The sequence below is a fragment of the Leuresthes tenuis genome, unplaced genomic scaffold, assembly GCF_036924035.1.
Source record: "Leuresthes tenuis unplaced genomic scaffold, fLeuTen1.0.hap1 SCAF_12, whole genome shotgun sequence".
In the NCBI taxonomy this organism is placed as follows: domain Eukaryota; kingdom Metazoa; phylum Chordata; class Actinopteri; order Atheriniformes; family Atherinopsidae; genus Leuresthes; species Leuresthes tenuis.
In genome coordinates this window covers 17,369,898-17,396,850 of record NW_027325366.1, presented here as the reverse complement: position 1 = coordinate 17,396,850, position 26,953 = coordinate 17,369,898, and the positions used below count along the sequence as shown (strand labels likewise).

At 41.2% G+C, this 26,953-nt stretch overlaps 2 protein-coding genes across 3 annotated transcripts in view; both read right to left on the bottom strand.

Annotated features, from left to right (window-relative positions):
• The window catches only part of coa5 (cytochrome C oxidase assembly factor 5), a 186,872-nt gene extending 185,908 nt beyond the window's left edge, over positions 1 to 964 (bottom strand). For both annotated transcript variants that reach the window (XR_011917942.1, XM_072396738.1), the window contains exon 1: positions 716 to 964. Coding sequence is in view for 1 of the 2 variants with exons in the window: in XM_072396738.1 (XP_072252839.1) it covers positions 716 to 817 (102 nt within the window). In the remaining variant the exon portion in view is untranslated. The remainder of the gene's footprint in view (positions 1 to 715) is intronic.
• Positions 965 to 1,170: 206 nt separating this feature from the next.
• mgat4a (alpha-1,3-mannosyl-glycoprotein 4-beta-N-acetylglucosaminyltransferase A) overlaps positions 1,171 to 26,953 on the bottom strand; it is a 28,107-nt gene continuing 2,324 nt past the window's right edge. Inside the window, exons 2-16 of the mRNA XM_072396730.1 lie at positions 17,181 to 17,348; positions 16,165 to 16,305; positions 12,260 to 12,393; positions 12,092 to 12,138; positions 11,856 to 11,969; positions 10,729 to 10,804; positions 8,322 to 8,436; positions 7,111 to 7,241; positions 6,903 to 7,010; positions 6,733 to 6,807; positions 6,510 to 6,628; positions 4,824 to 4,902; positions 4,457 to 4,517; positions 3,567 to 3,679; positions 1,171 to 3,459 (exon numbers count right to left, since the gene is read on the bottom strand). Of these exons, the coding sequence (XP_072252831.1) occupies positions 3,433 to 3,459; positions 3,567 to 3,679; positions 4,457 to 4,517; positions 4,824 to 4,902; positions 6,510 to 6,628; positions 6,733 to 6,807; positions 6,903 to 7,010; positions 7,111 to 7,241; positions 8,322 to 8,436; positions 10,729 to 10,804; positions 11,856 to 11,969; positions 12,092 to 12,138; positions 12,260 to 12,393; positions 16,165 to 16,305; positions 17,181 to 17,348 (1,508 nt within the window). The 3' untranslated portion in view covers positions 1,171 to 3,432. The remainder of the gene's footprint in view (positions 3,460 to 3,566; positions 3,680 to 4,456; positions 4,518 to 4,823; positions 4,903 to 6,509; positions 6,629 to 6,732; positions 6,808 to 6,902; positions 7,011 to 7,110; positions 7,242 to 8,321; positions 8,437 to 10,728; positions 10,805 to 11,855; positions 11,970 to 12,091; positions 12,139 to 12,259; positions 12,394 to 16,164; positions 16,306 to 17,180; positions 17,349 to 26,953) is intronic.

Genomic DNA, 26,953 nt, shown 5'->3' with positions numbered 1-26,953 from the left:
CTTAAATGTATCTTAAAACAGTGCCTGGTCGGTACTTACCCTCCTAACTGTACTTAGTTTTCCCACACACTGAGAGACGATACATATTTCAGTTAATCATTTTTACTAACAAACTGATTTACTATAAATGTTAACACCTCATTCAAAAATCGTACTCTTAAAAATTCTACAACTTACAAAAGAATGCAGTTGCTTCATCTTTTTCCACATTGCCAACGCAAATAAAGTACATTTTCCGTATTCTGCTTCTAATGTATACGATGTCGAGAATATTCTGACGTAGTTAGCAAGTAAGCTAGCAAACGACCACTGGTAGCTTTGGTGAGCTTTCTGGCGAATATATAACACTGAAAACATGCCGAAATGAACAACGTCGCACATGGACATTAACAGAACTCGTGTCTATTCAAAAACGCGTGTGATACACACAAATGTGCTTTAAAAAAAAAACCCGTGAAAATACCAGTTTTTGGAGAATGGAGTCTGGCGTGGCATAGACCGAGAGAGTGCCACTCCTGTATGGTTGGCACCTTCCATGACCTTAATACTGACATAATTACTATCAGCAAGGTCTTTCACTTTAATCTGCTATTTGCATTGAGAAGCTAAACTATAAAAAAAAAAAAAATTAAAAAAAATCTTGCAGCAGGTTGCAAACTGTGACAGCACTGTATAGACTTTATGCTAAAGCGTTTAGACAGTCTGGCTGGTTTACCTTCACGACGCAGTCATGCTGAAGGAGACATGCCTTGAAGTCCTCTCTGATGCCGGCGCAAGCTCTGCTATCCTCCTCTTTATCCTCGTAATATTTCGGCATTGTTTAAAATTCACGTTTGTGCCAATATCGCCCAAATGACCTCCTCAAAAGTAGAAGAAGCGGCTAGTTATCAGCAGTTACATCGATGTTGTTATGAAAAGCTCTCGGCCGCCATTATTGTCAAACGGAATGATGGGAGAACGGAAGTAGAATTGCATGCTGGGAGAGCTTGTAGTTTTTTTTGGTACGTATTATGCAAAAGTTATAATTAACTGAATTTTTGAATGTTTTCTTTAAGAGGTCAAGTTGATCACATCATTTTAGAACAAATTGACTTTGAAATCAAACCCGATAATGCAGATGGTATGAGTGATGAACGTAGAACAAAATCACAACACAAAGATGGCCATGACTTCTATCAACTTTTCTCTTTTATTTTCAATATGTCCATGAGAAATGATGACAAAAATCATTAAGTCAGGCATACGCATGTACACAATGAAGGCACATGAACTGATGGGTGGCTAAGGGGCTCTTTGTCCTTTGTTTTTCCCATTTCCTGTCCCACATTCCAGAGAATGGGGCATGACAATTTCATGCCCTTACATGCATTCCTTTTCAGTATACGGATGCAGGAAAGCACTGAAATCAAATCCTGTTAGTCCTACTGAGGCCTCCTTTCAAAAACAATAGTTAATTTTCTTCCATCTTCTACTAAATTAAAAGATTACGATGAAGAGCGAATGACTGGGGTGAGTGTACCACTAAAGTAGATGAGTTTTTATCAGGGGTGAAGAAAGAAAATGTTTAGAAACTACATTTAATAGTCATGCATGCAGAGAAGCATGATAAGCAGGAATTGACCAATTTCATATCAATTCTACCAAAAGGCACTTCACCAACTCTGGGAGAAAAAAAAAGAAAGAAAAAGAAATCACTAACACGTTAGATCATTTAAGCGTCACTTACAAATATTTTCCCACCCAGAACATCGGCAACGCACATAAAACATGTCAAGTGGATTTCAATAAACTACTCCAAAGCAATAGAGACCGATAGAAACAAATTATGTTTGCTGCCATTTATATATATGTACAGTCAGTGGCACTCTGCAAAAATCAGTAGTCATAACATTCTGTCAATGAAAAAAAAAAAAAAAAAGCCCAAATGAATTGTAATTGGATCAAAGTTGGGAAGATGGAAAAATGAGGTACAATGACTGATGCGATTGAAAGAGCAAGAAAAAAAAAACGTGCAAATTCGCTGTTTCAGATGGTAAACTGGTTAAACCTTCACTAATTTACCTCACCATTACAAAAAAATATTGCCCTTACCATTCAATCATAAAGTGAGGTTCAAAATATTATTATATACAGCAATCCATGAGTTGGATAAAAAAAAAAAAGAAAAGAAAAGAAATCGTGAGGGTACAAACTAAAATGATGTCGGGGCAACTTCAAAGGACCTGGATATAAGGCACATTTTTCTATTCTAGACCCACATCTGTGTTTACTTCAACAGAACCTACTCGCAGACTTCCTACCCTTTAGTTTTTCAGCAGAGAAAACAAACGATTTTCGATCCAATTTCGCAAGTAGATGTTACCATGGAAATAAAATTGACAGTTGCACTTAAGAAAAAAAAAATTAAAACAACAAAAAGCACACAAAAACAGACTTAATTACCATAAATGTCTCTTAGTAGAATAAAAAATATATTTTTACCTCTTGTACAAATTAAAGATTTATTTCAAATAAATTAAGTCACCTTCATAGATCGTCAATCATGGTTGTAATAATATATCAATATATCAATATATTCCTTCAGGAAAATGTTGCCAAGGCAATGTTCTATTGGTTTCCTAAAAATGGACACCAAGGTCAAACACAGCCTGTCAGAAAAGAGGCAAGACAGATATGATGACATGGAACTTATTTTCTTGATGGATATCACTGATGTTGCCCAACGGTCGAGGTTGTCACCGACTGGCTAAACGGCAGGATTTTGGAACAATAAGCGAGGACAAGTGTTTAGGTTTTCTATGGGAGTGAAGAAAACTTGTTTTGTTTAGGCTGGTGTTGATCTAGAGCTCAATCATTTCTGCCGAGAACAGAGAGCAACTGGCCAGTAGTGATGACAACATTCTTGATGATCACAGGCTTTGCTGGGGCGCTAGTGACAGTGCAATGCCCCAGCTTGCCCAAGTGTGGCAGCATTGAGTAACAGAGAGGGATTTGGCAGCATCTGCACCAGTGGCCAGCCGACTGGTTCTCGCCAGATGTGAAGATTCAACCTCATTCAGGAATTATCTAATTGTTTCCAAAGCTGCTGAACAACACAGTCACTTTGAGAGCCAGAGCCAGGAACAGATGTCCTCACACCTTCCACTTTTGTTCTGCTGACAGTAGTATTCACATTCTCACAAAGAAACGAAGAGCGCAGGAGTGTGGGGAAGATGGAGAAAGAAAGGGAGTAAATTGATTAATGAGAAGCAACATAAAGTACATTGGAAGAGTCGGGACAGAGAGGTGGCGTTCTTCAGACAAGCCTCCGACGAGCAACTCTAAGCTCTAATGACTTCACTGCCAGTTGCTAGGTGCCGGAGACCCTGCGTAAGCAGTCTAAGAGATTTTGGTCCTCCAGGGGCCATAATTCATGTACCTTATCCTGAGCTGTCAGCCAGATATCCTCTTTATATGTATCTGCAAGGAGAGAGCAGAGCAGCATATGTGTTATTAGATGAAACACCAGGACATCTAATAATGACCCGAGCTAATGATATTCATCGTGGAATGAATGACTGACTTACTTCACTGAGGATGGCCCACACAACAGAGTCTTTGACAACTGAAAGCCGGAGTGCCACAACAGGATTGAAGGCAGGATCTACTGCACCCTCTGCCACGCCTTTCTCAAAGTGACCTGAGAGTTCAAACATCGGTACACGCAAAAGCACAAATTAACATAAATCATGTCCAAAAGGTGAGTGAAAGAGCAAAAATCTTCAGATGAAAGATGAATGAGATCAAGAACAGGCTGACTGACAACATCTTGTGCTTTGAAGACAAGAGCACATGAAAATACATAAATCATATCTTTAAGTTGAGAAAATGGTCAATAATTAGCTAAACCTAATCAGATCAAGGGTTATCAAATTAAAATCGAAGGAGAGGCTCGGTGAACAAAGGTGAGAAAATCATAAATTAGTTAGTCATTAAATAACTTAAAAGTTTGTGATTTATTTAAAAAGCTCAGATTCTTCAGTTCTAGAGGGAATTGGACAGCTGTTTACCAGGATAGGAAGTAATAAATAGGCGAGGACAGAATATTTATGTGTTCAGTTTCGTCTTGATCTGAGCCAGGAATATGTGATTACTTTTGCTCACTTTCTAAGCGTGATTGTGGGATCCTTTTTTCCCCCCAAACCTCATCTCAGGTGAATCTCACCATCTCAGATTTTGAAAAGCCGCAAAAATAAGATCTTATTTTTAAAGGAAAGAATGAAGAGGGTAGAGGTGGAGAAAGAACAGAAGCCTGCCGGTGAACACTGGCAGGGATTTCCCAACATTTCACACACCTTTTGAACATTCTCATCTCTCCTGGCACCGTCAGTGCAAGTGCGTAATCTGATCACGAGGCTTCAGAGTGTAAGCAGAGTATGCTTTCACATAGCACTGAGAGACTGTTAAATGTGCTTACCAATCCTGTAAAAGCGGTCTTCGGTTCGCTTGTACTTGTCTTTGGTCTGCAGCCCACTTTCCTAACATACAAAGACAGCGAATAAAACAGGGAAGCCACAAGTTCAAATCCCAACCATTTCTGAATTTAAACATCCAAACAGATAGAAGCGGCTACTCTAATGCTGATAGTGTGGATTACAGTGTCAAAACGTATCAACTCTGGCAGAGCCAGTGATCCTGTCATGCTCTCATTCCTGTCAATAATCAATATGCAACATCCAAGAGGGCAGCCAGTCAATGTAATCTAATCAGAGTCATTTGCACATGTCACCATAGAAGGGTGACAGACTGTGTTAGTGTGTTTTGGGTGGGGGAGGTTTCCCTACCGAGACAGGCAGTATTTCCACTGTAGTGTTCTCGATCTTGTCCCCTGGGTGCTCCTGGTTACCACTGCGAAACAGGAACCTGAAGATCAAGTCAAGCATTCATTTCAATATTTCCATATGTTGAGAGGCAGTTTCTTTTGCAAAGTTTCCCCCCCACACTAAACCATCAAAAACATTTGTGAACATCAGTTTAGTTGAGTCCAAGCTGTGGAACTTAATTCGGGCCAATGCAAACGCCCTTTGTGTCAGAGTTTCGTTAAAATTTCAACACTTGTGCTTCTTTGATTTGCATTTTGCACCCTGTCTCAGAGTGATGCAGAAAAACTGGTCCATGCATTTGTTACTTTAAGACTGAACTATTGTAATTCTTTATGATTGGGCTGTCCCACACATTCTCTGAAAAGCTGATCAAAAATGCTGCTAGTATATGTCCAGGAAGCAGACACCCTCTCTAACTTTAAGATTAGGCTTAAAGCTTTCCTTTATGAGCTTTTTAGCTCCCCCTTTATTTCTTCATATGACATTATGTTAATTTGGCATTACTGTTGTCATTAACGTTTCTGTTTCTCAGCAGGTATCCTTTGAATGGCGTTACGTGTTTGTTGTCCCCTCTTTTCTGTCTTCTCAAACCCCAGCTGTTCGAGGCGGATGGCCACCCTTCCTGAGTCTGGTTCCGCCAGAGGTTTCTTCCTGTTAAAAGGTCGCCTCGTGCATGCTCAGGACGGGAGATTGGATGAAGTTTCGGTGCAATCTGTTGGTCTCCTCAGCTAGGAAATAGCTTTTTGAATTGGCTCTATGCGTAATGAATTGGGACTAATTTTGAATTTAATTAATTGGATTTGATTGGATTATGACTGCAATGAATTGGACTGTAGCACTGAAGTGCCTCGAGATGACATTTGTTGTGATTTGGTGCCGTCACAGCTACAGTTTCTCAACATTGCAAATTCTGGTATTTTTGCTGTTTTATCTATCAAAGGATCAAGAATCCCAGGTTTCAGAGAAATTGAAGGACGATTTCTACGCAAAAAGTGAGACAAACAATAGATATAAGGAGGGATTGGAAGATTCAAAGCGCTCTTGATCTCAGTCAGTGTGACAACTTTGAGCTTGTGAATGCGTGCATTTACTCGTATCAAATATTAAATGGCAGACACGAAACAAAAAAACATGGCAATGCTATTTGGCTCCTTTCATATCAGCTTCTATTTACACTGTCCTTACATCATTGTCACTAAAGCAGTGGATACAATAAACACACTCGTTTGACTAAATATGAACATATATTCAAGGTTTGCTCTGCTCTGTGTTTTCAGTCTGGCTTCAACCTCCCCTTACATTTCAGCGTTTTCCTCCCTCTCTAACCCGCCTCCACAGAGAGGAGGAGGCTGGCCCGAGAATGCTTAATTTAGAGCACCCTCATTAGCTCGTGCTGATCTCCAGAGATGTACAATGCATGCACACTAAAGCTGGATCGGAATCAGTGACAGGCATCAGGTTAGAAAAATGAAAAGGACCGATTTTAGCTTCAAACTGCGTGCGAAAATGTTGGAGACATTATGTTTAACTGCTATGTGTGTGTGTGTGTGTGTATATATATATATATATATATATATAACAGAATGGTTTTGACAGGATGCACATCCTTTACGTTATCTAAACAGACAACTCCACGTGCTAATTTACCTTTCTATGCTAACAGGCCTGTCAAATTTGAAAAGGATGTAGTCTCCTGAAGTAGGAGTGATGGCCCAGAAGAAATCCTCTCCGAGGTATGTCTTCTCCAGCGTGTGGCCCTGATACACCTGCATAATACAAGACACACGTTAGCCTTTTTATTCGTCCCATCATTTTGTATATAATGCAATAAACCTATTTTTTGTACAGTAAAGGCATGAGAATTCCATACCTTCATTGAAGTGGACACCTCAGCTGGGGGGTTAACGTGCATCTTATGAAGCAATGGCTTCAGGAAGTCCTTGTCCTACACAAGCAGAGAGAGGGGAAATCAGTGTTTCTGCACAGGAAGCCGCCTCAACCGATTTTGAAAATAAACAACTGCCAGGGGACAAGACTCACTGTGAGTTTCTGTATCTTTCCAGCAAGAGATGAATGGAGTCCTACGTGTTGAAACAGTGACGGTCTAAACCGCACACGAAGGCTGGACTTCTGCCGCTCGCAGTGTTTCTGGAAAAAGCAACAAAAGAAGGAAGAAAGGAGGATGAATAAGACTCACCTCACTTACACCGACGCTTTTACCCATAACAGAGTAATTGCAGATCTGTACCGCATCTTTCTCAGGATTGCAGACTTTGACCCAGAGAATATGATCCAGCAGCCAATCAATAGGCTTCTCTTTGTAGAACATAAGGATGAACTCAACAATGAGGTTTAGGTCTGAAGCCTGGAACATTTTTCCTGCAGGAAAAGGAGAACAAGTTCAGAAATGTTAGTAGATCTTCCACAGAAGCTCAACAGCAAACAAATATTTGCAACGAGATGTTTAAACCCATGAAAAAGACCCGGGGGACTTGTTGCCACACTGTGAATAAAATCAGTCAACTTGAGCAACAAAGTAGTGTTTTGCTGTGGCAAAAGAAAGATTTACGCTGCACGCAGTCTATCAAAATGTTGCGTGTACAAGTGAGTCTCTGGCTTGTGCATTTGGGAAAAAAAAAAAAAAAGAACAAAAAGGCACTTTTGAAAAATCCTATTGAAGCATCAGTTTAACCACTAACAAACGTTCCCAAAAGCAGCCCATGAAGGCCTGATGCAACTTCTTGGTTCATCTCCCTTTCAGACCTTAAACAATGTTTACGTGCCTGCGATCATTTCAAAGATAAAGGAACACTGATTTTCGTCTCATAGTATTGATTTAAATAAAATGAAGTGAACAACTTACAAAGCAATGGGAAATATTTCACCTCTTAATTATTTTCAATGACTCGATATAGAATTTCTTCAGAGGCTGAGAAATAAAACATTTTAGTGGACGCTGAAAATTCAGTCAAGCTCTTCAGAAACCCTCAGGCTGTTTTTTCAAGCAATGGTTTGAGGAGCTTCTTTTTTTTTCCCTGCATATTTTTCCCCTTCTTTGTTTAAATGGGGCCTTGGGTTTTGACTTTTAATAGAATGTTTACTGTGCATGCTTAATCTTGGAAACAAAGCAGAAAACGGGGTAAAGTATAAAGATTCCTCATTCACAAACTGTAGCAACATGTTTAACGTGGATCCTCTCTCCCCTGCCAATAGCAATGACCCAGTTTCGTTGATTATCCGTATAATTTGCATGTTTTCCTCGCAGGCTGCTTCGCATGCAGCCAACACTGCGCCTGTCTTTCCTCATGATAAACACCTAGAGGTGTTTTAAGAATGTCCATGCCTTGAAAAGTGGATTCAAAATGACTTTCCAATGACACTTTTGGTTGCCTTTGAGATCGGTTGACTGGCAGAGCCCTGGCAGATGCTCAAGGCGGATCAAATATGAACGGGCAGTACCGATGAAGCCAAGCTGAGAGAACTCCAGGATCATCCAGTCCTCCGACGAGAGCTGCAGGGCAAAGTTCTTCATAGTGGCAAAGTAGTTGGGCTTAGCCACAATGTCATCCTCCAGCTGCAGGAGCAGAAAAACAAAAAACATTAAAAGAAGGCTCAACAAAGCGCTCTTTGTGCTGTAGTACGGGGTTATTGTTGACGGAGGGAGGGGGCAGCAGGAAGGACACTCCTCTATGTTCATACTAAACAACTTTCTAAGCGGAGTTAAGAGGCACTAAACTAAAGTAGCAGTTCACAGTAAGACAGACGATACCTCTTCCCTCCATGCGAGAGCAGATAATACAAACGACACGTTCCATGAATAAGACAGAAGCAGGAAAGATTGTGACAGATCAATTGTGAATGACTGCGAGAACTTCATATCAACTGGTTGCCTAGCAAAGCAAAGACAGCTTTTCTGGAAAAGCAGCATTGGCTTCAATGATTGAGGACGGCAACACCGTTTCCAGATGACACTTGCCATGTTTAATTTGATATGACATGCAAAAGTAAAAGAAATATCTATAAAAATCAATGTTAAATCTCCAACAAGTTGTAATGGGGAAATACTTGAGTGAAAGAGTTTTGAGTTTTCATCCTGAAAAGCACAGAAAATACAGTTAGGCGTGAGACATACTTTTGATTTATTTGTTGCAACCTGGCTGTATCAGGTACAGCGTCTTAGTACGCAGTCGGATTTTTCATTAGCTTTGTACAGTGATTTAACACCACGCATTGTACTCAGCCTCCACATCAGGCCGGAGTGCAACCTCCCCTCCCACAACTGGCCAGCTATTACATGGAGCTCAGAAACGAATGCACAGAAGAAAGCTCCTGTAGTTTTGTCCAATGCAAATTCAAATCAAGCTTATTCAAGCAAGATGGTTGCGTCATTTCAAGGTTGAAATAACAGAGAGAAAAATGAAAGCGTTATTTAACCAGCTACGTTAAGAACATAAAAAAAAGACACATAAGCCTTTTATTATTTTTATTCTTTTACTTTTTACCAATTTAATTGCTGTTTTTCATGGGCGTAACCTTAATTATGAATACGTTACATGAAGCCTTTATGAAGATAATTGATCTTTTACTTTTACAGAGTTGCACAAAAGTCTTGAGCTACGCCACACTTCTTTATATTTTACTTCCAAGGCACCGGTTTTGAGGAATAGTTCTCCGAGCTGTCTGAAGGTTTTAGAGGAATATATTGGGTTGTTTTGGCTGTTGTTGTTCGGCTACTTAACATTGACCTGTGAATCATTCAGTAATAAAAAGGCATCTAACTGCAGGGCTGCACCAGTGTTGTGTCTGTTGGCGCTTTGAGGCCAGCAGCCAAATGCAAAGACACATAATTCATTCCAGTTTCTTGGGTTGCATTTAGGGGTAATGGGAAAGATATCACAGTTTGACAGAAAGTATTTTTGCACTAACAACAGGATTCCTAAAGAAAAATTTGGAATATCTAAACATGGCATGCAGTGTTTTCTTTAAAAAGAAAAGCTAAGTAAACTGGACAGGTGGAGGATAAAAGACGACTAAAAACAATCTTCAGCAGATGAACTGTATCTGATAACAGTGTCCTTAAGGAATTGGAAGAAATCCGGACACAGGTACTGAGAGACGCATCTGGACCTTCAGGTGATCCATTCACTGAATGGATCAAGGCTTCATTGAAGCCTCATCAGAAATGGTCTCCATGGAAGGGTGGCTGTCAAGAAGCCATTCTTAAAGGAAGGGAAACAGGGAGAAAAGGCTGAGCTATGCCAAATGACACAAGAAGCGGACTGAAAATCAGGTCTTATGGAGGAATTAATCCTCCCCAGGGCCCGGACCTCAACATTATCAAAGCAGTGAGGGATCATCTTGACAAAGAACGGAACAAAAGGCAGCCAACATCCAAAGAAGAGCTTTGGAATGTCCTTCAACAAGCCTGGAGAATTATTCCTGAAGACTACGGTACTTAAAGAAATTACAACAAAGCTTGTCTAAGAGGGTTCAGGCTGTGTTGAAGAATAAAGGCCAAATACTGTCAAGCTCAGAATTTAACAAATAGCTTTTGTCATAAACTATTTCCATTTATGTTTGCATACGTTTAAAAAAATAGCTGCAACTATGTCATGAATGCAAAAACCGTGTGGCTCAAGGCTTTTGCACAACGCTGTACATGTCACAGTACTAGTTTTCCAAAATACAACCAATACGTATTATTTGACGTATTTCTTCTTTTTCTTCTGCTGTAAAAACACAAACCATACCACGATGCTGAAGCTGAAGTCAATATCAAACCATGTAGGGTTTTATATGCCATTCCAACCCTAAAGGTAGCATTAGTATGATGTCAAATGTCAAACAAATTTATTCAAGGACATACCTGGACATAATAAACCCCTTTGCTCACAGCATACATCATGAGGAAGGAATAATCCAAATTCTGCTTTGTTCGCCATCTAAAAAAAAACAAAAAAACAAGCAGAACTCCTTAAACACACCAAGTGAAAGCACACAGTGTTGACACATGAGAACTGAAGCAATCCTACAGCATTTTAAGGTATAATATATCTGCCAAAAGCATGTCCAAGTGCATGTGAATGCAAAAAGCAAAACTGTACTCCCAGGTATCTAAGGAACAGTTGCGACAGCAGATCCTGTTTGAATAATTCATGAACCACAACTGTCACACTAATTGTTTGATCCAAATGATGCAGCAGTCTGACTGAAGGCTGTTCGCCCAGGACCGCAGGTGTTCTTGTGTGGGAGCAGCCACAGACATATTCCTGATAACACATGCGCTTTCTCATACACATGCACATTTGCATACCTCTAACAGAACGTGTAAAGATGCACTGCAAAAAAAAAAACGAGGGCACCGACGGGCACTTATTCCAACTACGCCAGGCGGTTGAGCTTTGCCACCGGTTTTGATACTTTTGGTTGCAAGAGAGTTCAATTAGGCTTTTTTCTTTACGACCGACTTGGATGCAAGTGTGTGCAACACGAGGACAAAGCTATGCTGAACGAGATACTGCGAGATAAGATCCTGCTCAAGAACATCCACAAACAAACACAGCAAAGCGCTCCTAAGGGCTATTATCTCTGTACATACAAGTCTCCACTGCGCTATAAATAGATTTTTAATGAAGCCAACTATAGGAGAAGATAAGAAGGCAGGATCATACTGAACACTACAGTGAGACGAAGGTAGAGTGCTGCTGCCGCTGACCTTGCTCTGACTTTGACAAATGCCTGTGGAATATTAAGCACCCAGTCAACCTACCTAAAAGCTTTCACTTGCTCTCTCCCTCCCACTTCTTCCTGACTCATCCCTCTGTTTTTTCTCCCGCCGTCCTGTAGCGTTCCCACATTACACTCTCTCAGGACTGGTTTCTACACATTTCACAAAACGATCTCGGTCACGTTTTTTTTTTTTTGCTAAATAAGAGCTGAAGCTCCGAAGGACCGCATAAAAACAGGCTGCGACGCCCGCCGTGCTCGTCTTACCTGACTCTCTCTTTGGAGTCTCCAAAAGTCTCTTTGAGGTTGGTGAGATCAGGGTAATAGGCGGCTGGTGGGGAGATTACCTCCAGCAAGCCTGAGCTCAGCTCTGTTGAAAATCTGCGGCAAAAAAAAACAGGCAGCTCAGTCAAAAGTGTGACAAAGCTCTCTCTGGGTGTTCAGAAATCTTAATATTTTTGAGCTTTAATGCATCTTTCAAGAAGCAAGCCAAGTGTTCTCACTCTTTCTCCAGGCCAGCAACCACACTGTGAACATACTCCAGGTCAGTCTGTAGAGATTGTACAAGGAAGACATATTACACCCACACAGCCTCATTTTATTCGATTATTCCTAACTATTCATTGTGGAGAAATACCCTTCAATAACTAATGCTATACTTGAAATCTCACCTCCCCAATAAACACTATGATGACACAGTCAAGCTTCTCTTCAGGCGAGAGCTTGTCGATCAGTGAACGCAGCGTCTCTGACAGATAGGACTTCACCTTCCGCTTCACTGTGGGGATCCCCATCACCATGGTAACTGAGGAGAAGACATGGTGTGAAGTGAGAAAGAAGTAATGCTGGAAGGGTCCAAGGTTGCACGGGTGGCAGTTAAATAAAAAATGGCTGGGTCCAAAAGCAAATAATCTTTGCTGTGAGTCAACACCAGATTATGTCGGCCTAAATCCACATGAGCAGAAATTCATGCCCAGACTGACAGATGGCAGTGGGCAGGATGACTGATGGACATAGTTTTTAATGGATCCGCACAACCAAGCGTCATGTTGTTCCAAGAAACTGTACCACATCCAAAGTCCACATCCATAACCACAAACAATCTGGGTTACGGTAAAAAAATGCAAAGGCAACAAAATTATAGAAACTGGCAACGTGAGGAAGAATTTGTTGAGACTTTGGCTGTTATCAAGCTTAAGGGGCAAAAGTCAGAATCTGTGATGGGATGTGAGGGGCAAAGCTCGGCGAATAACAAAAACGCGTCGACCTCCAGCAAATTGATAGAAGTGTTCCAATTATCTGGGGTTATGTACTGTAACACATCCAGAAATCCTGACTCCTGGTAGTGTGGGTCTCTACTGGCACCTGGCACTTAGCCGAGCAGTCAAACCTGCGTTTTACAATTTAGAACAACTTTACTGTCGAAGAGGGACTTGCGTGATATACTCATAACTTGGCATCAACTGGGCCTTCATTTCCACTTCAGGGAACATGACGAACAGCATTTAGATGACACTTATTCTGAAACTTGGACTCATCGAGATATTAAATCCCTGAATGTTAGTAATCTGCATGCAGTGCCAGCTTCTCTATTCTGTCACAACACAACCTTACGGCAGTGGAGGGCTCAGCAGGAGCAGTACACGGAGAATATACACACACACGAAAATCTTCTTTGGTTACACAAATGTGAACATTTGTGATTAATTGCAGACAACTGCAATTAGCAAACCCACACTGGTGTCAGTGATCAGAATGATTTTCGCACACTTAAATAGTGTTTTACAGTGTTTTAAAGGAAAATAAATAAAGTCACACGTGTGAAATTGGCTTTTAGCCTGCGTGCTCTCTTTATCATGCTAATTGTCTCTGTCTGCACACAGTGTAGTCACTATATCAAGTCCTAAAGTCAAATCCAGCAGGCAGCATGTTTTCCATTATCTGTACAAAGCTTTGCCTGTGAGAATGGGATCTTACACAAGGTAAAGTGCTCTTTAGAGTTCCAAAGAACTTACTGGGACAATAAAATACTGTAATAATGTAACAGGGAGCATGTGTCTGGTGGAGGAGAGAGGTTACATGCTGACTGAGCTGATGGAAAACCCAAGGGGCCCCCCGATAACAGCAAAAAAACTAACTCGAGGCGGAGGATGTGTGAACAGCGCAGTGGACAGAGATGAGGTGTAATCCTCCAGAGTGATCTGTGCAGCATGAAGAATCTGTCCCAGTTCTGCTTTGTGTTTTTCACACTCAGCTCCATGTTGTATAGCGACGCCCACCACCACCACCAAGAAAGTAGGTCGAGGATGAAAAAAGGAATGTGGGAGGAAGAAAAAGAGACAGGGTGACAGAGTAAGGGATGGCAGACAGTGAATGAGTGAGAACGCATGCGCGGGCAAGAAAACCGACTGCCGGACGGCCTCTCACCCTTGGTCAACCTGCCCTGCATCACTCTGCCACCCTTTTTAATCTCCCACGCAAGAAGAAAAAACAAAACAAAAAAACAAACAAGTTGCACGTCTGGAAATTTAGGTGCTGGCGTTCAGCTGTGACTGTATGCCTCCAGTGTCTTCCAAAATGTTGTTAAACAACAGAAATATGTTCATTTTCTCAAATCGATAACCGTGGCTACACAGTGTTTGAGAGATATTAGATACTTAAATTTTTTCTTTAACAAACTTATAAGAAATTGCAACAGTAACATTACAACAATCACATCCACAATCATAACTGTGAGTGAGAAGTCAGTGAAGGATCATATTTTTCATGCTGTTACCAGCAGCTCCTACTGTTGCCTGACCACAAAGAGCACTGCGACTAGCTAGTAGGTCAGGTTATGCCTGATGAGGTTTTTTCCAGTAGGGAGAAAGAAAATAGCTGGGGCAAGGTCTGTCTACGCAAAAAAGAATGTTGATCGATATGTGCTCCAGACCTTGCCACAACTGTTACTTTTCATAATCTTTGTTCAATTTCAAGGAGGATGATAGTCTAATTTGTGCAGCTATAAATATCCTAATGTCGGACATGCTTAGACCAGCAGAAAGGCATGGAAATAGAAAAACGCTGAGGCAGACTCCAAGCTGCAGCACCGGAGTAAAAAGGGATATTACAGTTAGAGTTGGTACCTTATGGAAACAGCTGCCAGTAACCCATCAGGCATGTCATGAGGCATGCATGGCTGCTGGTGGGCCAAAACATTTGTGTGCAGCCAGTCGTCACATTGACACAAATCAGCAACCGCTTCCTGTAGGAGATCTTTCAGCTTGACAGTTCTTTAGCGTGAAAACCAGTGACAACGACTGTCAGTGGCAAAACAAGTTTGCTTTAACGTTGGGTGGGTTTTCTCTTTCATTTCCAAAAAGAAAACAAGAAAGTGCCTTAAAACTCTGTCCACTAGTCATAACTAACTGCACATCTGTCACTGTTGTTTCCAAGGCCTCTTAATCACACAGGTTTCTGATGATTATTTTTTGTTTTATGGAATGATTTTATTTGCCTTCTTGTGATTTTATGTAGCTGTAAAGCACTTTGAATTGCCTTGTGTATGAATTGTGCTCTACAAATAAACTTGCCTCGCCTCACCTTGCCTCACCCTCTCTGGCTCTTTAAAAAATTTAACTAACATGCTGTTTAAGCGATCAGTTGCATCTAAACTGGAAAGCAAAGAACAACACACAAGGCTGTTCTCGGTCTTATCCTAACAGAAGATAACCCGATAACCTATAGTTTTATCAATCCCCTGCATATTGAATTTCTAGATGTTTGAATGATGACTTTGCCAACCCTTCCGTTCCACACTCCATTTGGTGTGTGGGGTTAGGACACACACCCTATGAGAAGCTACTGAAATGATGCAACAAACCCAATCACATAACCACAATCACTAACCTTTCACGAGATCAGACAGGCTGACAGCCAGGGACTGTAAATATTTTTCTTTAAACTGCCACTCCTGTCTTTCGTATAAGTTGTTCAGATATTCTGTTTGTCCCTTAAGTCCTCATGACTGGGAATATGGAAAGACCATTTCTCCTGCTCTGTCCAAACTCACTTCCCTCAGGCCTTAAATTCACTCCAACAATCACACTCACAAAGCCGGGAAATAATCCTCTTAAAGGGAATTTGATACAATGGAAGCTATTTGTAGTATGCCGCCGCTTGAAGGATAAAAGAAGCAAAAGTTGGTAGTGAGGAGGAAAGACAGGTGTGAGATGATCCAACTGAAGGGTAGGTTAAGGGCAGAAAAGCTGACAACAAAAAACCTGGCTGGTGTCATGAAGGCCCTCAACCGTTTGTTCTCTAAACATACATTTTGGAAATTTTAAAGAAAAGTGAAAGGGTTCATTAAAAGAAGAAAAAGCTAAAGACATCAGAAAAATTATGTAAGACAGAGATTTCATAACAAAATAAATCTGTTCAATCGAACTAAGATGTTAAAAGCCTGTTGAGACTTGCATCTCTCCCAGGAGTAATGATGAAGCCTGAAGGTTTTACTGTGTTGGTAGAAGATAATGCACATCAAATCAGGAGCGTTATTCTCACGCCAAAAATTGCAGAATGCACAAACGTTTCTCACCTCCGGTGCGGCCAAGACCAACCTGCACTGCGGGTTGCAGGCTGCCCTCATTGTTGAGGAGGTGAGGGAGGTGGTGGTAGATGTTTGGCACCTGGAGAGGTTTCCTATTTGTGAGCTCCTTCAGTAGTTTCTGTGTCTCATCTGAAAAACATGCACATCCAAAACGAGTTACAAAGAGCCATTTATTTCTATTCAAATGATGACAAAACACTCTTGGGTGCGTGGCCCCACTGTTCCGGCTCATATCACAAGGCCGCACATTGTGCAGTTATTTGCTAGTTGTGGAATTCTTGTTCCAAACTATATAACATCTAACTTCCTGTTTTTATATTCCTCTTAATAATAAAATCAGGGGAAAAAAAAAAAGACAGGTGTCACATAATCACATAATAATAGTCTCTGGGAAAAGAACTGACACCCGCTGTTAATATTCAGACACTTAAGAAACGTCATATATGGTGTGAAAAATAAGCTGTAGAACAGCAGTGAGTACTTGAATATCTTAATTGTTCAATTTTGTTATCAAAACTCCCTGGTTCCATTTTCTAACATGCGGAAATGAGCTTCTTTCTTTGTCACTAACGACTGGTTAAAGCAAATGTCCAACGGTCTTGTGATAAGTGTGATTCAGACGGGCAGATTCTATAACTGCCTCAGAGGTTATAAGGTTTGCCTCAATTCTGGCAAATTATGAATCATGATAATTGCAAAAGGCCTTATTCATTTCATTTCCATGAAAAATGAGTTAGGTTCCAGGAGGGTACTTTCCCACGGGGTGTTCTTTGGTTGAATAAGATTTGGTCTTCTTTATAACACAATGTTGCAATGTCTACAAACCCAATAACAGGCAAGAACATAAAATGCCTTTGTTACTTCAAGGAGCACAAGGCCTTTATTTTTAGTGTTTTATTTCAAACTAATCCACATGCATAAAGGAACACTTTATCTGTTGAACACGGTGACATGATAAAGTTGACCTGGAGTTCATGAGTTCACGTCATTCACGCGGCAATTACCTGAGAAGTTGGTGAGAGTATCTTTGCTGCTGTTAGTTTCGGCGATAGCTCGTCTGAATTGCTCCAGGATGTTGTTGAGCTCAGACGAGCGCTGCAGCGTCCTGTGCTCTGCCACGCGAAGGCGTTCTTTCAAAGCATGGAACTCCCGTTGATACGCTATCAGTTTCTCTGTGAGGACAGAAAGGATAATGTATTAATCTAAACAGGGTCGGCAGGTCAGAACATTCAAACACACGCCAGTCTGACATAATGTAGTCATTATGAGAGATTTGGACAACCCACAGACAGATCCAACAACACGTTTTCCTTATTCACTGCTTGGTTTGCACTATCAATTTTCCTGATATGTCCCTTTTGCTAACTATAAGATACGTAATACAAGGCAAAATTGACTAAAGACTCATGAAAATCACATTTGACCTTTTTCACATGTTCACACAATGTATTTTCATAAACACCATAAGCATCTCCAACGTTTAGCAGCCTCGTTTTCACATAACATATGATTACGCTACAAAACAGGACGTCTTTTTATTTCTTCTCTCACGCTTGTTCTCCTCCCTGTGAGCCTCTGCGCTGCTCAGAGCTCGTCACTGAACAAAGTGCAGTCACGTTAGCCACCACGTCTACTCAAATTAGTTGCCACATAAAATTTGAATCGCGCCTGTATTGCGATAACCTGGTGCTTGTAGATCGTTTGCTTCACGGTACCGTATCTGAAGTCTTCAGCAGAAACATTATGGAAAAGAGCAGACGTTATCGAAGTCGTGAGCAAACTTCAGCCAGTCAGACGAACCGAGCATGACCACAAGGAACCAGTCAATAAATAGAACGCCGATCTCATGATTCTAATGAGATTCCTGCAACTTTACATGGTAAATATAGCTTTACTTTATCTTTTAAAACATCCAGATGCAAGGTCTTCTTTCTCTGAGCTTGTAGCAAGAAGGGGCAACAGATGAAGCTACAGTATGCTCAAAAGGTTCCTTTTTTAGTTGATAAAACAATCTGAGAAATGACTAAATCTAGCAGTAGAAATGTTAAGTTTTGAACGGGACGTGTACAGAACATGTAGCTAATTGTAGCCAATCCAAACAAGTTTGGTGTGAAAACCCCTTTAATGTACAACTAACAGATAAAAAGCATCTCTTAACCCCTTTAAGTTTTTACGTCCCATTGGCGGGAGATTGCATACTAAAAAAATCTGGCGTTTTCCTCAGCCCCCCCTTTCTATCTACCTAAATATGTTGAATACCGTTGGAAAGCTAAAGGTCCTGCGATTCGAATGATGAATCCAGGATACAATCAGAACTGTGGACACAGTAAACGCCATAGAAAAACCTGTAAAACCTGTGACAGTAGCACTTACTCAGATTCTGACTGTTGTGGGTGAAACTTCAGTGTTCTCTTTCAAAAGAGACCTCAACCAGGCCTCTACTCCAAGTGGTTAAAGAACAGCTTTCAATTTGCTTTGGGTATGTTTTTTTTTTTAAAGAGTTTCAGGCAAAAATTGCCCAACTGTTAAGTGGTTAATAATAGAAGTGCTTACAAACTGAGTTTAGAATCAATGCATGCAAGTTTTAGTGTCATTATTAGCAGTTTTTAGGCACTTCAAGAAAAAAAGATGACGTTGCAGATGGAAAAAACATTCCAGGCACGTATTTGTGTGTGTTTAGAGAAAGTGGGGTTGCTGTTTGATCCGTCTCTGATCTTCCTCTTCTGGTAGATTTATTGCGTCCTCTCAGCGCCCTTCACCACAACAAAACCCAGACTCCCTTTATCTTCCCCTTCTCCATCACTCTCTGACTGAGCTATTGTCCATCTACCCTGACCCCTCTCTTCGCTGTTCATGTTGTTCCACCTGAACGCTGAACTCAAAGACACACAGACAGATGCTGTCGTCTGCCCCCAAACCTGAAGAAAAGGGCAACTTCAAACTCAAAAAAACAAGACTTTCATCTTCACAACAGTCCTTTGATTATGGCACGCTGCTGAAATGAAACCACACCTGTAATCCCACTGAGCAAGGAAAGATCAGACATTGAGCACCGGCACAGAAACAAAAAGGAGATACGGTTTCCATTAATGTTTTCCACCTACAGATGAAACTCAAGGTATTTTTATGTGGTGAGAAACAGACACTTGCTTTTGAGGAAGTACAATACATCCTTCATAGATTAAGACAGAGATATAGGGCAGTGTCTACTGGTGTCACTTGTTCTTATCACTAACTGACATCAATATTTCAGACATTGTCGAACTGACATAAGAGGAATGTTGAACCTACTTCAGTACTCTACAGCCACAATATGACTGAATGGGCACAGAAAACGCATTAAATAATTAAAGCCACTTCAGGTCTGCAGCACATCCGCAAAATCCCATCATCCCCCCCCCGTAGCACCAGAAGCAGTGGGGAAAGGGCTAACTGGCTTTGCTCCTTCTTATCAATATGTCCACCATCATCTTCACATACACTTGTCTGTTCATCCTTCTCACTCCTGGCTTCCATATCCTTTCTTCTCCTGTGATATTTTGTCTTGATGTGTCAGGTCTGACTGCTCCGTTTATTTTTAAATTATATCTGTGGGAGGAATGAGGGGGTGGGCATTTAATGGACATTCAACAGCTAGCCTTTAAAACAAGCAGGCTCATGGCCTCGTAACCATAAGCAGATAACCACGCACGGCACGGACATGTCTGGATGAAAAGGGTAAGCTATTGCACGCATAAAACATTAAACATCAATATTTGAAGTTCATTTTAATGCAAAAGTTCTGTTTGGTGTGTCTGAACACATTTGACACATTGCTAACACACGGCTAACATCAGTCTAATTCTCACACTTTCACACGATAGGTTATTTCAATTTGTTGGTCTGGATGTATCGCAGTGTTACACATTGTTCACACAATAACTGTCGTGTCAATAATTTGCTGCTTTTACGAGCGGCTGTAGTGTTTGGAGTACTCTTCCTGGTGTGCCCAGAAGTCTTACTGAGGGTAAATTAACTTTACTCAAAGAGCTGCATGAGCTGTCATGTGACAGAGCGAATTCAGCCTACACAAGCCTTTACGCAGCACCTTTTCAGCTTCATGGTTTCAGTTTTTACCTATAAAAAGCAGAAAACAACCTATTAAAATTTCTTGGCAGTCGTGCCAGGAATAATTCATTTCAGTACAGCACCTCACTAAAAGGCTGCCAAACGTTTAACTACAATGAGCTGGTCAGAATTAGTTAAACACAAAAGAAGAAGACAAAAAAATGCAATTCCTAGCTTACAGTCCGCAGCGTCATGTAAGACGAGCCACTAAAAATGTTGCAGCGCTATAAATCTAGCCAAGTTCTGTGACAAGTGTGTTCGGTCTCAAAGCAGAACACAGATAAAACACGGAGCTCTTATGTCCGATATGCTTTAAGCAACTCAGATAATATTTCACGAGTAGCTATGACAACTGTCGATAGTTACCATCGACAGTTATTTGTGGAACCTAAATAACAACAGATGCTGCATGCAGTTAATAATACGTAGACAAAAACATGACTGATGCTGTGCTCTCTTGTGCCCCAGCTCTTCCTATGAAAAAGTGAACGGGAGATTGTCCGAACTTCTTTCTACGGCTCTTCAAACTATCTAAAAGTCTCTGAATCTAAAAGGGAGTGGATGATCTCAAAGATGAGAAATAAAGTAATCCAGCCCGACACATATCGCAGTGTTATAAAAATGAGTAGTTCGATAGTCTTTATATGCTCAAAGTCCCCACACCGATATTGTCCTTGACCTTTTTCTCCCTTGCTGATGCATGCTGCTGACAGCGAGCTCATGAGAGCCGATCAGGGACTTGAGCAATTTGTCTGCGTGCGAGAGAGCTGTGCACTACGGAATATGTAGATCTGCTAATCTATCAATCACAAATAGTTTCTGAACAGATTAACATGATTTTGATACATGTAACAGGAGAAGGCCAACATGCAGTCTGGAGAAAACTGTCATTTTTGGAGGATGAAGAGATCCAGTCTGCTTTATACACAAACTCAGCTCAGTCTTACAAGTTGCACGGATGATTCAACACCAGCTGTTAAGAGGAAATTACCCTCAAAGGGTAATTTACCTCAATTACACACGCAGATGCGCCCAGACACAAATCCATTGTGGCCCACGGATCTGGTTTTATCTGCTCGAGTTTAAAGACGGCCCCTCCGGGATCTCCGCTGTTTATCCAACACAATGGCAATGAGCAAAAACTCTGTTTGCGGCACTTGCTGAAAGAAAAAAAGTCTCAGCCACAATTGTTTAGTAGAAAGGGCACAGTACCATTGAAGGTCGTCTCCTTCGATTATCATGAACTGATTTGAGATTAGCTATCCCGACTAACCAATGTGATGGTAGAACTGAAGCAAAATACCATAACAGAGAAGTGTTAAGACACAGAAGGGCGTGCCTTCCAGTAACTGTGCTGTTAATCTGCCTAAAGGCACTTCAGCCCTATTCATGTTCTACTATACAACCAAATAGCCTAACAAATTGCACAATCCCTAAACTTGTCCACGTGCATTATGCATGTATGAATATCCTGAAGTGGTGCACCTGCTACACTGCAGCTCCTATGAGTGACATAAAGCATTTAGAAAAGAGGTAACCTTTTAAATAAGGCAGAGAACATGTTGATGTTAAGGGAAGGCATCTGTAAGCACACAGATATGTCAAATGCAACCAAGTATACCCTTTAGACTTAAATATGCCACAGTACAAACTTAGGTTGTTTCATTTCCAATAACATTTACATGAAGCATCGTCTGTGGGACACGTATGTTTTCTGACTCAATATCCAGCAGAGAAATTAAAGATGGAGAGATAACATTAGCGCGTTAAAACTTTAACCAAACACTTTGACTTTGTATACTTCCTGCTACACTCAAATACAAGCACCAGCACACCTCAATAACATTGCACAAGCACAAAGGAGTAATATTGATTTTTGGTGGTATTCTCTAGACAAGAAGTGCAAGTCAGTCCATGAGTAGGTAAGCGATATTCCCTTAACGTTTCCATCGAGTTTGCATTGAAAATGCACACCTTTGTTCCAGTCTATCTCGCAATGCACCACATCCTTTTCATTTAACTTTTTAAAGGAGGTAAGAAAAAAAAAAAAAAGGGTTGGGAAGGAGAGAAGTAGCGCTTGAGGCCAGACTCATTTGCCTCTTTGGCAACTTTCCATCCCAGATTCTTAATTTTGTTTCCTCCACATGAGCTCATTGTGTCGCCTGACCTCCACCCACTGTTCTTCCTCTGCTGCGCTGCAAGTCATGATAAGCTCCCGAGGCTGGTTACGTCTCCTTGCAGCAGAGCAGGGCTGAACACATGGACCCCCTCTCCTTCGACTCAACGTGGCTGCAGTCAGGCTACAGTCAGCCAGAGTGCGCATTCCTTTTCTGGAAACATCCACTTTCAGAGATAAAAAGGATTCGGCGGTTGACTCACGAGTTAGCTCAGACTCATTTGTGCCATTTGAGTGTGATCTGCCACCTTACATAAAAGTCGGATTTATTTCTTCGCTGCGCAAGCTAAGCAGGGCCAACACAAGCAACCTGTGCCAATGTAAGCAATCCACAATGCTTTGCAATAACACCACCAAAACACTGGTGGACAAAAAAACTCCACCTTTTTGGATGCTAATAGACTATGGCACAGGGTATAGTGGAAATTCTGGGCTGACGAGCATAATTAAAGTCCGGGAAACTTCCAAGGTTATGGAACTCAAATCTGATCAAATTCCTGTTCATATATCTAGCCCCTAACTTGTTTGGCATCAACATCTTCAGCATAGCTTCCACTATGTTTGTTGCTTGCAAGTGTGCTTCACCACACCACAGAGCCACACTGTGTCCCCTTATATATAGAAATCTTATGCCACTGATTAATCAACAGGGAACTATCGAAAGTCCAACAATCACCATCTATTTTCCCTAACACTGAGGAGAAATTGTGTGTCGTCTGGCAATGCTGTTCAGAAGTAAAGGAGGGCCGTGCACGAATGAATGGAGCGCACTGTGGGGTAGAGGAAGCACGAGGAGGCGAACAATAATGATTACCTCACTATTAGCTGAAGATGTCTGTTTAAACAGAGTAAGGACTGTCTGGGACAAGGAGAGGTTGATGCGTGTCAATGTGTGTCTGTATTCCACTGTTTCACTGCGTTGTCAGCACAGCACTCTCAGCCTCTCTTACCATCATATAGCCAACCTCAGGCTTCTCTCATCCTCCCTTAAGATTTACTCACTCTGCTCTTCCGTCTCCTTCCAGGCAACTTGGGATCTGTCTGGCAGACTGCCTTACCTCACACTGTGCACAAGCTAAAACTCTCACACGCACACAGCGAAAGACTACAAATGAGAAAACACAATGTGCAAGCGAGTCACATCCTATTCCACTCTAAGCAATAACCTACAGTTTGTAGCGACCCTTCCTCCCAGACCCTGCTGGCTTATTTACCTCCTCCACTGCGATAACACGCGCTATTTTTGTCCCATTGTGTTTGACTGACGTGATGATGGAGCAATGCCTTAAAAAAAAAAAAAAAAAAAAAAAAAAAAACCAGGAAGAGAACAGCATATATTAAAAGAAAGCCAAGAGGAAGCATTTACAAAAAGGATGAATGTTGTATGCTCGCTAACAGGAAACTGAGAAAATATGCTGAGAACATACTTGAGCCATTTGAGCTGCCTCATTTTCGTCTGTTCAACGTTTCCGCAGTGTAGCTTAAACCAAATGGTTTTGCATTCAATAGCAGAAAGAAAGATAACAAAACGTATTCTTCCTAACGTTACTGATCATGTCTGTGAGCTCATTTTGCGACCACAATCAAGATACTGCCACAAAACGTTGGCCACAGAGCCATTCCATTCATTACTCCAGGGATCTATCACACGTAACCACTCGGAGATTAATGAAACGGTCGGATGATCATCGCTTTCAGTTGGAGGGCATAAGCTTAAATGTGCCAACATTTCATTTCACTAAACTCTGAACATCCTCTCTCGAGTTTAAAGTGAACCACCATCAGATCATAGTGTCAGTAAGCTTCAAATGCTCCCCTTAATACCTCCGAAGCGAGTTTCCATCCCAACGGATGACGCCCGGAGAGGAAAACAGAAAACTACTTTTGATGGTGCCATAAGGTGTTACTTTTCAGGACAACGAGTCGAAAGCAGACCTCTTTTGTCTCCGAGTTTTCTTCTCATTGGGAAGAAGTGCAAATGTATTAACTGATGGAGAGTAGTCTCCATCAAGTTTGTGTTCTTGCTGTGAAAAGCACAAGACAATTTCCACCTTCACTTCAATTCTAATTCTACACAAAAAGTACATCGTCAACCTACAGAAGGCATAAATGCAAACATAAGAAGGTCTTCGACATTCTGCTGAGCACAATTAGAAGCAAAGTTATTGTGAGGAAATGCACTTAAAGGGACATTGCAGTCAAAAACCATGTAGATTTTTTTTTGGCAGTACATCAATACCACATTCTATCTCACAAAGTGTTTGAATTATATTCATCCTGTTAGCCAGTGTTAATATGGTCTACTTGAGATATAGCCAAAGAGACAGAACCGGAGAGCATTTTCTCACTGGGGGATGAGGGAGATTCTGACAGAGAAGTACACATTCTGAAGATCCATTCAACATGAAGTGTTTGGACAGCTGCCTGGCAGGGCACCAAACCACAGCAGTCAAGCAAGAAGAAAAGGACAATAAATGAACAGCAAGATAAAAATCCAAAACTGTCCTTTTCAACAGCCCCCAAAACATCAAATGTGTCTTTTAGCTTCCACCACTAGATTACGCAACTTTGAAATGAGCCAAAATTGGAATCTGTAGCCTGTGTACAATTGTTTGTACAGGTTTTGAAATGATTCAACATCACAAGGGTAAGTACAACCTACACACCCACCATGGGCAGAATGAAAGGTTGAGCCATCTATAACTGTAGGCAGACATAATATGTGACATATAGCTCTAGAGAAGCTTGTGGCTTTAGTTAGAAAAAAAAAAAGTTAAGAGGAAACGGACTCAATCAACAATGTAGGAAATCGGCTGGGAAAAAAAAGGGCATACGACAGCATATGATTTGCTTGTGATGCTGTTAAAAGGCAAGTAAAGCGATCTTGTAACAACCCTGCACTAAACATAGTTTGATGTATCTTGACAGTAACGTTCGGAAACATACACTGGGGGGATGAGAGCAGATACATAATTTATTTTGACATTTGGTCGCTGTCTAGATCCGACTGCGTCACTCTCATTCGTTACCCTCCCCCAATAGGGACGATTGGCGTTTCATTTTAATCTCTGTCACATAGAGAGAAAAAGTTATGAGTTCATGATATGAATCAATGATCCCGGTTTCACTTTAAAGCTTAGAAAGGAGCTCGTTGTTACTCTTCGGACACAAACCTCAATCCACCAGTGGAGCGTAGTTTCATTCTTTCACAACTTCTCATATTAAATTCAGGTTGGTTTACCAGTTTGTGGTTTTGAATTTCCTCATTTTTTGTTGACACACTGTTGCATTCCTTGCTACATGTGCCCACAACCTGTAGATCTGTTACACAGAAAGACGATAACCGGTGACACGCTAATCCATCACCTGCCAAGCAGAAACACTAGCACTAGCACTCTCTGCCACCATACAAACTTATCACATTCGCCCACTAATGGCGGCAGAAGTGCGACTTGGCAAGGCGTCTTTCATTAGAGACACTTGAGACCGAATCTTTTCATGGCTCAGTTTCAATGACACAGTTTTTGTGCACACCAGTTCACGTACTGTAAATACAGTACACAGATTTTTCATTTTTAAATCAGTAGCATCTGTCCTCACTCCACTACGACAAGTCAAATGTCTGGTTTTGAAAACACCCTCCTATAGAATACCAGTTGCGTTGAGTATTCGGTCAAAATCCTCTATACCCTGACGAGCATTACTATGTAAAGTCAGAGATTAAAAGCCTCCATTTTATCTCACATGTTCCTATTGGTGGTCAAGGAGCTAAGTGCAGATTTCAATGGCTCCAAAGTTGGTCACTTAAGAGAAAACTGAGGGGTACAGATCTAATTTACAATAGACTGGTAGCCACTATTAGTGATGGACTTGGCACCATGAATTTGACAAAGAGCAATGAGAGGTGCTCCTGTAGATGTGAAATCGTGTCTATTGCCTCCTGTGGTAGATACTGTTTGCAAGCATTTGAATGAATGATTATCTTCTTCCTACACAACAATCCGTCTTTGCATGTTTGCTTCTTTTAGTGCCTGAAGAATTTTTTAACTCCTATTCCCGACTTGGGGACTTCCTGTCTTGGAGTGATAAAGAACTCCCATTGCAGAACGGTATGACAAAGATTTCTGGTGATTTCGAAACTATGTCTCTTTAAAAACCAGAAACCCGCCCACGCCTTCGATTTGCCATGTGGAAGTTACATTAAACAGAGCTGAGGTGTCTGCCCTCCGTATCTTCTGACTAAAAGCACAATGCAATGTGTCGACAGGTTCAACTGACGCGTTCAAATTAATCTCAATAATGCATCTCTGCTTTGTCCAGTGCTGCCACTCAAAAGGACACCATTCAATGGAACATCTTTTTCCAAGTTGATAAGTTTCACGATAATTAAAATATAAAGCCTATGCTTGGAATTTATCTCATGGCTGAAAGTATTTACACTCTGCTTGTCCCAGTGTTTCTGTGCGTCAGCAGGGCCTGTGGGCTGAGGCTGAC